General features: G+C 53.7%; 1 protein-coding gene across 1 annotated transcript; it reads left to right on the top strand.

The window, feature by feature from the left end:
- The first annotated feature begins 9,570 nt into the window (after positions 1 to 9,570).
- LOC119272527 (receptor-like protein 51) lies at positions 9,571 to 11,429 on the top strand. Its single transcript, XM_037553996.1, has 2 exons — positions 9,571 to 9,959; positions 10,009 to 11,429. The coding sequence occupies exons 1-2, from the start codon at positions 9,571 to 9,573 to the stop codon at positions 11,219 to 11,221; spliced, it is 1,602 nt and encodes a 533-aa protein (XP_037409893.1). The 3' UTR covers positions 11,222 to 11,429.
- The last annotated feature ends 3,679 nt before the right edge of the window (positions 11,430 to 15,108 follow it).

Raw genomic sequence — 15,108 nt, 5'->3', positions numbered from 1 at the left:
TATTTGATGGCGTGTAGATCATCGCCGCGTGCCATGTGGATATGAAGGAGATAATCCTCGATCCATACTGCCGGATCTGTTATGCCATCGTATGATTCGATGTTTACGGGTTTGAAACCCTCTGGGATTTTATGATCCATTACTTCATTTGTGAAGCATAGCGGGTGTGCGGCGCCTCTGTACTGGGCTATATCACGACGCAGCTCGGAAGAGCTATGTCTGTTGTGTTCGGCCCGGCCGGATTTGTTGTATCCGGAGTGAAGACCATTGTCACATGCCGTAGGGCGCCTGCGCGATCCGTAGATCGATCTTGTTTGTCTTGCCTTATCCTCCAGTATGTGTTGCAGGTCGGGCGCATTTTCCCGTGCCTTAGTTGAGCGGCGTCGGGGCATGGCTTGGGTGGAGGGCCGAGAGGCCTCTCTGTCGCGGCCGCGAGGTGGCCGGTCTGCCATGTCATGCACTGGTGATGTAGGTGCTTCCTCCTCTGATCGGGGTAGCGGCCTGCACTTCGGGTAACTCTTGGAGGGGCGTTCGAGTTCATACTCTTCGACCGCAAGGACTTCAGTCCATCTGTCAGCTAGCAAATCTTGGGCAGCTCTAAGCTGTTGCTGCTTTTTCTTGAGGCTGCTTGCCGTGGCTAAAAGCCTGCGTTTAAAACGCTCTTGTTCGGCGGGGTCTGATGGTATGACGAATTCGTCGTCATCGAGGCTTGCCTCATCTTCGGAGGGAGGCGTATAGTTATCATCCTCGACCTCTCGGTCTGCCGCTCTCTCATGAGGGCTGGCTTCTCCATCTTCCTGTGCCGAATGAATCTTGCTGAGGTGGGTGTTCTCCGGCGCTATCCGGGGTAGTATTATCTCCCGTGCCGGAATCACCGTTTTTGCTTTGGCGAGATTTAGAGCGGCGCCGCTGACGCCGGCGCTTTGGCTGTTTCTTGGGGGCGTCATCCCCCACTGTTCCATCGCCATCTCCATCTTTTGGAGTATCCACCATATATAGGTCATATGACGAGGTGGCCTTCCAGCGCCCTACAGGTGCTGGTTCCTGTTCGTCTCCTACATCGTCGTCCATGCCGTCGATGTCTTCGGAGCTGAAGTCAAGCATGTCGGTTAGATTGTCGATAGTGGCTACAAAGTGGGTGGTGGGTGGGCTTTGAATTTCCTCATCGTCCGTATCCCACCCTCGCTGACCGTAGTCCGGCCAGGGCTCTCCTGATAAAGAGAGAGACTTAAGAGAATTCAGGATGTCGCCAAAAGGCGAATGCTGAAAGATGCCTGCGGCGGTGAACTCCATTATCGGCGCCCAATCGGATTCGATTGGCAGGGGCGCGGGGGGTTTGGAGTCCGAATCCTCGGAGTCACGGGTCGTGCAGAGTGCGGGGCTAGCGTTCGGCTCGATCGCTTTTGGGATCGCAGCCCCTGAGGTGACATCCAATCGATCATCCTCGATTGGCGCAATAGGCTCCGAGTTAGGGGTCGGAACCGATGCGTGTGCGGCCTCCAGGACACTGTCCGGGGGCAGAGCTAGATCATGCCCCTCGAGATAGTGCAGCGCACTTGGCCGTGGCTCGAGCCCGTCGAAGATCAAGTCTCCGCGGATGTCAGCCGTGTAGTTTAAGCTTTCAAACCTGACTTGATGGCCAGGGGCGTAGCTTTCGATCTGCTCCAGGTGGCCGAGCGAATTGGCCCGCAGAGCGAAGCCGCCAAAGACGAAGATCTGTCCGGGGAGAAAAGTCTCACCCTGGACCGCATCGTTGTTGATGATCAAAGGAGCCATCGGGCCTAAAGGCGACGACACAGAGGAACTCTCAATGAAAGCACCAATGTCGGTGTCAAAACCGGCGGATCTCGGGTAGTGGGTCCCGAACTGTGCGTCTAGGCCGGATGGTAACAGGAGGCAGGGAACACGATGTTTTACCCAGGTTTGGGCCCTCTTGATGGAGGTAAAACCCTACGTCCTGCTTGATTAATATTGATGATATGGGTAGCACAAGAGTAGATCTACCACGAGATCAAGGAGGCTAAACCCTAGAAGCTAGCCTATGGTATGATTGTTGTATATGGAGTTGATTGCCTGCGGACTACAACCCTCCGGTTTATATAGACACCGGATAGGGTTAGGGTTACATAGAGTCGGTTACAACGGTAGGAGATCTTGAATATCCGCATCGCCAAGCTTGCCTTCCACGCCAAGGAAAGTCCCATCCGGACACGGGACGAAGTCTTCAATCTTGTATCTTCATAGTCCAGGAGTCCGGCTGAAGGTATAGTCCGGCTATCCGAACACCCCCTAATCCAGGACTCCCTCAGCCGCCCCTCAAGGATAACAAGGACGAGCTATCCAACTTAAACAAAATCTTGGACAAGATATGTCAAATACACAGTACTCCCGGGAAGCCTGCGAACCATACCCACATAGATTGTTGGGTTTCCAAGCAATCCGACAAACTCAACGCCGAACACAAGGGGCTCGACACACCAAGTGAGGACGACGACGAACCCCACAAGCAGAGCACCAGGAAACAAAAGGATTTCCCACAAGAAGTCAAAACAGTAAACTTACTTCACGTGACGAACAGAATGGCGCCAATAGAGATACGCGCCATACGGCCTATCCCAAAGGAGTCTCGCTAATGGTTGTTAAAACTAATCACCTTCAACCATCAGGATTACTCTAGAAGTATTCGGAACGCAGGGTGGACTGCCCTGGTATTAGATCCAATAATCGGTGGACTCCACTTTACAAATGTCCTGATGGACAGCGGCAGTGGTCTAAACCTGTTATACCAGGACACAATCCGCAACATGGGGATAGACCCAACAAAAATTCACCATAGCAAAACCTCCTTTCAAGGGGTAACGCCAGGCCCGGATGCCCGCTGCATGGGTTCTCTCCGGCTAGAAGTTATGTTCGGCTCCCCCGATAACTTCCGTCGCGAACAGCTAACTTTCCACATTGCCCCATTCTCAAGTAGCTATCAAGCACTGCTGGGACGCGAAGCTTTCGCCCGCTTTAACGCAATACCGCATTATGCATCTCTTACGCTTAAGATGCCCGGTCCACGAGGCATCATCTCATTAAAGGGAAAACATTGAGTGTTCCTCCCGCGCGGAAGACAGTGTGGCTGCCTTGACAGCCCCACAATAAAGCGGCTTCACCAGCCAAAGCACCTAAATAGGTCGTCAAGACCACGGACACGGCTAGACGAGTTCGGCATAAACATACAATTGATAAAGGCTTAATAGCCGTATACCCCTGTACTAGGGGCTCCGCGCATATAAAACAAGAGACAATAAAGCTCAATTTTACCCATTTCGATTTATACTTTGTTTATTTAGTATAACTCATGTTCGGCACGATCTTTCTTCAACTAAGTTCCTCTCTTTTGCAGATGAACACCGTGCTACGCCCGTCCAGGATACGGCACAACGGAGACATAGGCGCAGACATGCAGCAGGGACCCGTTCCAAGGATTCTTTTCAGATTAAGACCCTGCGTAAACCTTTTTTACTGTCTCTTGTTGATACACATCCCCTGGTTTCTTGGTATAACCAAGGAGGAGGCTGGCGTTTTGGCATGTGGCCACGTCAGAGTTTTGCACGTACCTGGACACTAGGGGCTTATTACTAAGGGCGTTATCCCGCCCGCCCTCATAAAGACCGAATACCTTAGGGAGTGTTCGGCGTCGCGAGTTTGGCCTTATATGCATCAGCTCCGAATCATGTCTTTGGTCAAATGTTGGGTTTGCCCGGCTCCTGTGTTTTGCTACCTTACGTTCTGCTCTATCGGCTAAGGCGGCACCAGGAGAACTACTGCGATTGTGCCCCAGTTCGGCCAGGCGAGCACCTCAGTAGAGAAAGCCGAAAACTGACTTTCATGATATAACGTGAGACTGGTCAACCACTTGATGACTTACCGGAATCTTTAGGATTCCTCCGCATTAAAGAACACATACGCGCCCCGAGTTCAGGCGAGCGCAGGCGCCACCAGGGGCTATATAAGTAGCCTCACTGTCAAACTCCTATGGCTAAGTGAAAGTGATAAAGCATCATAGTCCGATTGCCGAGTTCGCTGCGCTATCACCTCCTTTGTAGGACCAAGACGTTGGATCAAGTGTGAAAATGCGCCTTCTGCGAACATCCCCGCATTATGTGTGTGGGGATTGAAGCCGACGACTGCCATCTTTCAGATTATATATACATATATGTTAAACGGCCGCACAGGAGGTATTATAATACTTGCAGGCACAAGTATAAAAAGCTTCTACAATTTATCAAAATATTGTTTTACAATAATATATGCTATTCGAATATAGTATCCTTCGAGCACTGCGTCTCTATTAAATGAGCGCCTTGCAGAACTTCCTGAAAATAGTGCTCGGCAGGTACTCGACTTCCATCCGAGTCTGGGGATGCAACAGTGGTGGCCTCCATTTCCGCCCAGTATGTCTTGACACGGGCAAGAGCCATCCGCGCACCCTCTATGCATGTTGACCTCTTCATCGCATTGATATGCGGCGCCGCACCAAGGAACTGCTGCACCAAGTTGAAATAACTTTTCGGCTTTGGCCTCTCTGGCCACAGATGACTCATGACATAATTCATGGCGAGTCCGGACAACCTATTTAGCTCGGCCCATTCGGCCAAACGATCGGCTAATGACAGTGGACGCTCCGGATTGTGGAACTGTGACCAAAAGAGCTTTTCCACTTCGCGATCTTCTTGATCTCGGAAGTGTTCGGCCGCATCTGCGGCACTCGCTGCCAAATCCAGATAGGTGTCCGCCGTACTCCACATCCGGTCTAACGGAGCATGTTTAGGATCACAAAACTTCCTCCGCAGCATAAAGGGCTTTCCAGCCGCGATCTCTCCGGCCTGACGCAGCTCCTCCTTCATAGTTCTCATCGCAGAGCGAGCATCCTTGGCACCGGCAACGGCCTTCTCCAGGTCCGTCTGTTCCGCCTGATCTTCTTTTTCAAGAAGCTTGCAACGGTCAGCAGCGCTCTTCAGCTTCACAGCCATCTCGGCCATTTCCTTCTTGCTTCGGCAGTGAGCAGCCTGTTCGGCTTTCAGCTCTTCAATTGCCTTTCCGGCAGCCACATCACTTTTCCTGGCTTGCTCCTTGGCTCGGGCAAGTTCCGCCCAAAGATTCTCCATGGCAGCAGCACCATCTGGATCAAGCGCACACATTGTAAGATACTGGCATAAAGCTCCTCTTACCAGGTGCCGCCGGAGTAATTACATACCTTGTGCCTCGTCAAGTCGCTTGTTGACAAGCGCAATGTCGGCATCTGCCGCGTCAAGTTGCCGCTTTAGCTCGGCAAATTCATCAGTCCGGCTGGCCACCCGACACTTCGCCACCTACGTATGAAGGCGGCATATTAGACCTGGGATTATGATCCTCTGCGCGCCGTCACTTTTGACAACACATAGGGTCTTAGGGGCTACTATCTACACAGGGCACATCTTATTTATGCACAACTGTCAGAAAAGGGTACATTATTTCGCGTACCTCAAAACCTGTCAGTAAACTCCTGACGGCCTCGTGCAATCCGCTCTCCGCAGATGAAATCCTCTCAATCACCGTACCCATCAATGCACGGTGCTCCTCTGAGATAGATGCTCGCCCTAGCAGATCCTTCAGCTCCTCCGATCGCGCACTAGACGGTGCCGGACTCGTTTGATGGCCCTTTTCGAAGGCCGGACGCGGAGGGCTTTGTGGGGCCATACGACTACCTTCCGGCCCTGCCGGATTTGTAGAAACCCTCCGCGACGATACCTCAGGGTCGCCCGCCTCGCAAGGCGGTACGGCAGGGGGAGGCGTTCCGCTCTCCATCATCTCCGGAAGAAGATCCCCCGAAGACGAGCTCTGCTGAGAAGGGCTAAGGTCCGAGCTACAGGGTAAATTTTCGATTACTCTTCTCAGATATAATGCAAGGATTTCTCTCATTTCTTAAAAATAAAAACTCCTCTCTACTTACGGCTCGGTGGAGGGTTGATCCCCTTGAGGGCATAATTCGGCCGAAGTATCCCCCGGCGCAGGATCCTCTGACGAAGATTTCTTCCCCCGCTTTGAGGCCATGGTCTCCGGGTCGTCAGAGGCGGTCCTCTTCTTCCCCTGAGGAAAGGAATTTTCGATTCCTCCCTTCCGGACAACCTCCTTTGAGGAGGCTATAGCTTCCTTGTCCCCTCCCTCGCTTTCCTTCGAAGGCACAACCTCCAACATCCTGACTAGCACGGGACCCGACGTGGTCTCGGGGAGGGGGGCCGGACACCTGATTAGCTTTGCTTTCGCTATCCACTCCTGTTTAAAGGATAGCTCTTTTAGGGGCAATTTTATGATAAATATATGGCTAGCAAGTTCGGGCACAAGGCTACTTACTTGAGTATCCGGGCGATTGCAGCTCAGGTTTGCGTCCTCGGTCAAGTCCGGACACATTGCTTGTGATCCGAAGAACAATTTGTACATCTCCACGGGCGTTGCGCCCATGAAATGCTGGAGAGCTCGTGGTCCCTCCGGATTGAACTCCCGCAGGCGAAGGGGGCGACGTTTGCCGGGCAAGGCTCGGCGGATCAACATGACCTGCGTCACCACGACCAGGCTAATGTCTCTTTCTAAGAGATCTCGAATGCGGCCCTGCAACAAGGGCACGTCCTTGGATGGCCCCCAGTCCAGTCCTTTATTGACCCATGACACTAGCTGTGGTGGGGGACCCGAGCGAAAGGCAGGTGGCGCCACCCACTTGGTGCCCCTGGGAACGGTGATGTAAAACCACTCTCGTTGCCATAAGCAGGACTCCTCTTGAAAAGAGCCCTCGGGCCATGGAGCACCAGCAGTCTTGCTTATAAAAGCACCTCCGCACTCCGTGTGCCGTCCCTCGATCATCTTCGGCTCTACTTTGAAGGTCTTGAGCCATAGTCCGAAGTGAGGAGTAATACGGAGGAAGGCTTCACACACGACGATGAATGAGGAAATATGGAGGATGGACTCCGGAGCTAAGTCGTGAAATTCCAGCCCATAATACCACACTCTCACCAGGCTTGGGAGTGGGAATGACCTGCCCTTGAGCAGGCAGCCTATGCCAGATTTCGCCGGTCAAGAACCTGGCCTCTCTCAACTTCAGCATGTCCTCCTCCGTGACGGAGGAGGGCATCCATCGGCCTCAAAGGTCGGAACCGGACATTGTCGAAGGTCCGAAGCGCCTGAAATCTGGAGCCTTGGGTGTTGGAACTCGAGGCGAAGGGCGAACTTGTTTGAGATTGAAAGAAAGGAGTAAGGCCTTGGTCTCTTTATAAGAGGTTGAATACCAAGGGCCCTCCCCGTGACCGTTTGGGACTCGCCTTTGATCGAGAAAACATACCAACGGGTATGACTGGGTTACCCATGCCCGTATTGATGAGAATCCCGAAATAAGGGGACACGATCTCTGCTTTGACAAGACATGCCAAGGAAACCGCCTCGCTAAACTTGCTGAGGTGGGACAGTAAAACGATTCGAATAAAAACTTGGTCGTGGTGTGATGTCACGCTACAGAATACGTCATCAGATTAGATTTGTGTAAATATTATTCTCTCTATGGCAATATGTGGAAACTTATTTTGCAGAGCTGGACACTACCTTTGTGCTCAAAATCTTCTATGAAGTACTTGGAGGAGGAACCCGCCTTGCAATGCCGAAGACAATCTGCGCGCCGGACTCGTCGTCATTGAAGCCTGGTTCAGGGGCTACTGAGGGAGTCCTGGATTAGGGGGTGTCCGGATAGCCGGACTATACCTTCGACCGGACTCCTGGACTATGAAGATACAAGATTGAAGACTTTGTCCCGTGTCCGGAAGGGACTTTCCTTGGCGTGGAAGGCAAGCTTGGCGATACGGATATGTAGATCTCCTACCATTGTAACCGGCTCTGTGTAACCCTAGCCCTCTCCGGTGTCTATATAAACCGAAGGGTTTTAGTCCGTAGGACGAAAAAAACAATCATACCATAGGCTAGCTTCTAGGGTTTAGCCTCCTTGATCTCGTGGTAGATCTACTCTTGTACTATCCATATCATCAATATTAATCAAGCAGGAGTAGGGTTTTACCTCCATCGAGAGGGCCCGAACCTGGGTAAAAACATCGTGTCCCTTGTCTCCTGTTACCATCCGCCTAGACGCACAGTTCAGGACCCCCTACCCGAGATCCGCCGGTTTTGACACCGACAGTAGCCATGGGAATTGAGGAGGGAACGGAGCAGCATTACCAAGGACGACTAGGAGCATAACTATATAGTCGTCCCACAGTTGCCACCCGCCGAAGAAAACGACTACATGGTTGAATGCCCTACAAGATTTGGCTCACACCCGGCCGAGGATGCAAGTGAGAGAGGTTTCCTCGCCCCACTGACCTCCCTGGTTACGTGGGCTCATCGACAACCACCTTAAGCAACGATGAAGGACGAGTGCTGGTGGTGGTATAGAACTGGGTGACTTGGGTTTGGGGATGAGAGGCCAGTCGCTGTCTTGACTCAGCACTTCACACAAGCACACGAACTTGTCATTGTGTCACCTCTTATTGGGTGATTCTATACAAACTATAGGAATAGTTATATGATGTCTCGTTGGATGATGACATAACTATATTTACGTTTATCCTCTCATTTCCTCCCCTAACCCTAGCCGTCTAGGGCAAAATTTCCCCTCCAGACTTCATTGGCAAGCCTGTGGATTCGCCTTCCCTTTGTGCGCCATACCACCAGCCGGTTAAATCCCGGTGCCTCCGCTCCGGTTAATAGTTTAGGTTAGGGTTTTCAGTCCTCGCAGTTGCGGCGCTCAGGCGGATCACGGTGCTTCTTCTTCGAGATTGCTTTTTGGGTTTCGATCCTCCCCGAGTTCGTTTGTATGAACGTAGTCGACGGAGCTCTGTCGTAGATTCCAATCGTCTGCTTGGGGCGGTGAGGTTAGAATTTCTCGTCATGTGGCGAGCTTTGGTGTTAGGTGCTTCAGATCTATGCAGGAGTTCAACGGGCGACGACTACGACTCTAGGGCGCTAGTCCTTAGGTGCACATGCATGAAGACTTCCCGACTAGTCCTTAGGTCAAGCCGGCTCCGATAGGGAAGTGGCGTCAGTGCCACGTCGGTGGCTCGTTCTGGCAGCAGTAGTAGTCGTCGGTGGTCTCGGAATCTAGGTGTAATTTTTCTTATGTTTGAGATGCTTTGTACCTCTTGATCTGATCCTTTCAAAAAAAAACTATTTTTAGAAGCAAGTTAGGATAGAAATTTAATTAAAAAAATTAGGGAACAAATTTATAGCATTATCCATGAAGATGCCCCGGGCTGTTCTGATTAAACGCTCAGAATTCACTGCCCCTTGAAGATAAACAGAATTCACCGCGCTACAGGACATCAAACCCCGACCCAGTTACCAGTGCGATGCCGTCGCTGTTCTGTCACGAGCGAGCTTGGCAGGTCCGACCACGCCGTTTCGTTGCAGAGCTGCGAGAACTGCTCAGACACGCGATGGCCATCGTAGCGTGCGAAGTTTCTGCAGGCCGTCACATGAAGACTCGCAGGAAGCAGCAGCCGCCCTCTCATGGAAGCATTTGACAAGATGTTGCCCTCTCCCTCTGTCTCTGCGCAGCCGAGACAACGGCATCGGCACGGATACCCCAGACAGCCACGAGCTGCTACCGCTGCTGCATCTGCTGCGCTCTCTGCCGAGGCCGGGGACGAGCGTTGTGCGCTGATGCCGAAAGCCACCGACCCCTGCTGCCCAAACAACGCACACGCCCGCATCCGACCGTCCGCCCGCGTCCATCCAAGCATCCAACGGGCCGCGTCGAGCCGGGGCGGGGGCCCGCCAGCGACGCGGGCAGGACAAAGCCTCGTAAACCGAGCGCGCGCACCACTCGCTCCACCTTTGAAACCTTTCCCGTGCTCCAACGCGCGCCGTGCTCTGCCTCTGCCTCTGCGCGTCCGTGGGCATGGCCGCCACCCTCGCCGCCTCTCGCCTCCTCCTCCTGCTCATCAGCGTCGCGGCCACCGCCTCCTTCGCGCTCGGGCTCGCCGGCCGCGCGCAGCTGGACCCGCAGCAGCTGCTGGCGCTGCGCGCGCTCGGCCTCGGCGCGCGCCGCGCCGGCGACCCCTGCGACGCGGGCGGCGCCGTGGCCGCGTCCTGCGACGCGGGGGCGCCGTTCCGGCGCGTGACGTCGCTCGCCCTCACCAACTGCTCCGACACCACCTCCGTCTCCGCCGCGGCGCTCGAGGCGCTCGCGCCGTCGCTCCGCGCGCTCGCCTTCTCGGACTGCCCCGCCGCGCCGCCGCGGCTCCTCCCGCCGGAGCAGCTCGCCGCGGGTCTACTATCCTTCTCCTGCACCGCGTCTCTCGGCCGCCTCTCCGCGGTCTGGCTCTCCCGCCTCGCCAACCTCACCGAGCTCACCGTCGCGAACACCCCTCTCGCCACCGGCTCCCCGTCCGAGCTGGCCGTGGTCATCTCGCACATGGACCACCTCAACCGCCTCACAATTTCCAATGCCAACCTATCCGGCTTCCTCCCGCACCACTGGCACTGCCCCAACCTGACGCACCTCGACCTCTCCGGCAACCGCATCTCCGGCGCCATCCCCGACACCATCACCCACCTTGGCGGCATCACCCACCTCAACCTCAGCTCCAACGCTCTCAAAGGGCAGATCCCCGCACACATCGGTGACCTCATTTGGCTCACCACCGTGGACCTGTCCAACAACTCCCTCTCCGGCGGCATCCCGGAGACCGTCTCGACGCTGCCCGAGCTGGAGGTGCTCAACCTGGGCTCCAACCGGCTCAACGGGAGCATACCGCCGTTCTTGTCCGAGATGAGGGGCCTCAAGGAGCTCAACCTGGAGAACAACGACTTCGACGGCGTGGTGCCGTTCAGCGCCAGGTTCTTGTCGAGGCTACAGGTGTTCAGGGCGGCCGGGAACGGCAAGCTGTGCTACAACAGGTCGGAGCTCTCCGCCGAGGTGGCCGTGGGGGTGGCGCCGTGCGACAAGTACGGGTTCCCGGTCACGGCTCCCCCGGCAACGGCGCAGTCCGAGAAGAGCACGGCGGGCTACGACGACGGCGGCAGTGACGGTGACGCGGACGGCGGCGACGACGCTCGTGGCGGCCCCAGCGCGGTGGTTCTCGGGCTCGCCATTGGCCTGTCCTGCCTGGCGTTCGTGATCATCCTGGTCGTCTGCCTCTGCAAAGTGTGCAGATAACGAGGTTGGTTTACCACTGCATGTGGAATAGTCGGATCCGAAATTTGCTGTTGCTGTGTGGTGTAGCAGTGCATGTTGCACTCCTAAACCAGCATAGATCAATTGATCAATTGAGAAAAATGACGAAAAATACAACGAAGAGCCGCATTTGCAAAGCAGGGTATTCCTCTTGTTTTCGTTTGCTGGCCAATGTCGTTGTTATTATTAAGTGTTGCCTTTGTGCCGTGGTCGCATTGTTCTACTGTATGTATGTATGTATCCACTGCAGTATCACAAATTCAGAAGAGTAAACCAGTTATATATGCAGCATGGACCGATGTGGGCAATGATCGCCTTGAGGTGAGTAGAAGAAGGCGAAGTCGAGTGGAGAGAGTGATGAGAGCTGGACAAGATTAGTGCTTCAGTCTCCTTTGTTAGACTTTTCCGTGGACTGGCCGGCCTAATTTTAGTTTAGGCTTGAAGCGTACTCCGCCGCCAATCGCGCTTTCTCGCACGGCCATCCCCATCATGCATGCAGAACGCAGCTTGGGTAGCCCATCAGGCTGGTCATAGTGGGGAGTAACTTAGAGTAGTAACATACATATGTTACTACTCTATGTTACTACCCTTATAGTGGGAAGTGTCATATGTGTAGTAACATACATATGTTCATTTATTGTCTTGTAGACTCATTTTGCATTGAAAAGCGCTATGTGATGGTAACATATTATGTTACTCTATTTGCCTCTCTCCTCATTAACTACTTGCCACATCAACATTTTTGCTTATGTGGCATCTATGTTACTAATTATGTTACTCTCACTATGACCAGGCTCAGGCTGGTCATAGTGGGGAGTAACTTAGACTAGTAACATACATATGTTACTAGTCTATGTTACTACTTTCATAGTGGGTAGTGTCATAGGTGTGGTAACATAATTGCCTTCATTTATTACTTTGTAGACTCATTATGCATTGGAAACCGCTATATGATGGTAACATATTATGTTACTCTATTTGCCTCTCTCCTCATTAACTACTTGCCACATCATCATTTTTGCTTATGTGGCATCTATGTTACTACCTATGTTACTCCCACTATGACCAGCCTCATACACGGACCGGTCCCTCTCCGTACTCCTCGCAACACGATGCACAGCTAGCTGCGGCATTGGTCGCTTTTGAGTTGCGCTGCCGCTTCTGGCAAGGGCACCGCAGTGATCTCATCTTTTCACGGTACCTCGTTGAGACGCTGACGGTAATCATACAATGCGATCTTGTACGCGCGGTTCTACGCTCCTACTCTACTCCTGTTTAAGAGCAACTCGACCCAAAACTGTCCCCGCGTGTCTTTAGGTTGAAACAGACCAAAGCGCCGGCCCAATGCGACTAACACCCAAACCATGTCCGCTTGATGTTCGTGTGGATGCATTTTAGATCCAAATTTGTGTTTGATTTGCGTCCACGCGAATACGAAACAGACATGGCACGCGTCCTTCGTTGTCCGCCATGGTCTCATCTGTCGGCCGCCCAACCATGGCTCATGGTCATATTAAACGAGACCATCGACCTCGGGCCCGCCTGACAGTGGGTGGAAGCGTCGGGTCGCCGTCCTTTTTAATGCAAGCGTGCGGGAAGGCGGCTTCATCCACTTCCCGTCCACATCTAGCCAACCTTGCCCCTTGTCGGAGACATCCAAACCCTAGCTTGCGGGTTCTTTAGATGGTCCAAGGGAAAGTTCACCCCCGGCGCTAGCTCGTCCCGGGCGTCGCCGCCACCTACTCGACGCTGAGCCCCGCCGCTGGAAAGGGAGAGCATGTACATCCCAGTGCACCAACACATATGTTGGAGGTGCGCAGGTGGCGCAAGCTTTTGACGCCGGAGCGGCGGCGGCTCCGTGCGTACGCGTCGGACTCTCCCAATTGGGAGATCTGGTTCGCGCTCGAGCACAACGAGGAGCATCGTCGCGGCGTGCAGCTCAACCCCGCCGTCGCACCGTCGCCCCCGTAGGTCAAGCCAAAGGAGGAGGAGGCGGAGGCGGCCTATCAGGTCGCGCTGGAGGCGGCCCTGCAGCGCGCTCTAGAGGAGAGCAGGTGCGACGAGGACACGCACTGAGATGGCCTGGAGGAGGCCCTCGCGCTGTCCACGGCCGGCGACTACATCATCCCTCCGCTGTCGGCACTCCTCGAGCCCAAGGTCGAGCCACCACCCATGGAGCCCGAGCTGGAGTGGTACCAATGGACCGGCCAGCTCCGCGAGTGGTTCCGTGTGGCGCCCGTGTGGCTCGGCGCGACGCCAGAGCAGGAGACGGCGTACCTCCAACAATGGAGGGCGCACGTGCTGGCGGAGGAGCGAGCCAACGGCGAGCGGCGGATGGAGCTGGAAAGCCATTGGGCAAGGGAGGAGGAGGAGGAGCGCGCCCGCCGCAGGATGCGGCGCGGCCCTGGGAGGCGACATTCCTTGGCCCGATGCCGGAGCTCATCGACCCCACTGGTCCGGGGAGGACGACGAGGCCTAGGGCAGCGTGCGGCGAGGCGCATACTTTTTTATGTTTAATTATGTTCAAGTGAATTTTGGCCGGCATTTGGCCCGCGTTTAATGTTTAATTATGCTAATTATGTTAAGTTTGAACGTGTTTCTGCATTTTTTAAGTCTGTCTGGAAAAAAACTCGTCAGGTAGTGTTGGATGCAGGCGCCGACCAAAAAAAACAGACACTATCGTTTGGCCAACCCAAATGGGTAAAAAACGGACAAAACATGTATCCGTTTGAGTCGGTGGAGTTGCCCTAACCGTTTGAACTACCACTTGATCTTGATCTCGTGCAGTCAAATTTGCTGCTTGCGTACAGATTGCACGAGTGCAGCAGACATGCAGTGATGCTCTTACTCGATCGGTAGACCAATTCCCGACTGGTGAAGTAAGTTTACAGTAGTTTGTTGATCCATATTGCCCGCTTTGCCACGGCGATTTACGGGGGCAATGATGGATCGATCGCCGCCCTAATGAACGCTCATGATTGCATAGTACAAGCATCATACTAAGGCTTGATTCCCCACTCATGCCCTTACGTTGTTCATGCAATCAATACCCACTACGCTGGCCACGATAGCAAGCTAAACGCGCCCCATAAGTAGCATTAGCACTAGCACTAGCACTCGATTGATATAGCTAGGCCGCATCACTAGAGCAGCACACCGGGCATCATTTGGCCACGTCATTCTTGACACATAGGATAATCCATCGATGAGCCGTGTTCCTCGCGTGTGTAATTCTAATTCACGTCCTCGTGACGATTAGGTAGCAGCGATTGATGTCTCATCAGTGCGCCTTTTTCACTGAGAATGCGGTAATTAGCACTCCGATCTGATGTTTGTAGTGGGTAAAAAGGTAGTCCAAAAGCTGATGCTGGAAAGGTCGAGTAAATAGCATAAAACTACTATTTTACAGGCTAGGGTTCCAAAAAACCATCACTTTTTAATTTTTCTCAGAAAGCTACCAAACGAGTGGTCGGCTGTTTCAAAAAACCCAAAATGCCCGTTGCTTAAAAATTAAACCTGTTTATGACAGGTCGGGCCCGCCACTAAACATTCCGTCTATTTAACCGTGTGTTTGACTGTTAACTGACATGTGAAGCCCACATGTCAGTGTCTGACAAAGCAATCGGGTCCCTGAAAGTTTTCTAAAAAAGCAATCGAGTCCCTGGAATTTTTCAAAAAAAGCAATCAGATCCCCAGATCCAGAGGAGGGGCACCCGCCATGGCAGGAGCTCGATCTCGAGAGCTCTGCCTGGAACCGCGATGCCACCTCCGGGCCGACGCCGTGCATCACCTGCGGCCGGTGAGCCGCGCCCGCAGCGGCCGGAAACACGCCGCCCCTCGCCTGTGGCCGCCGCCACGCCACCCCTCTT

Source organism: Triticum dicoccoides, chromosome 3A (genome assembly GCF_002162155.2).
Source record: "Triticum dicoccoides isolate Atlit2015 ecotype Zavitan chromosome 3A, WEW_v2.0, whole genome shotgun sequence".
NCBI lineage: Eukaryota > Viridiplantae > Streptophyta > Magnoliopsida > Poales > Poaceae > Triticum > Triticum dicoccoides.
Note: the sequence above shows the minus strand (reverse complement) of the source record. Positions and strands in the feature narration are given on the sequence as shown.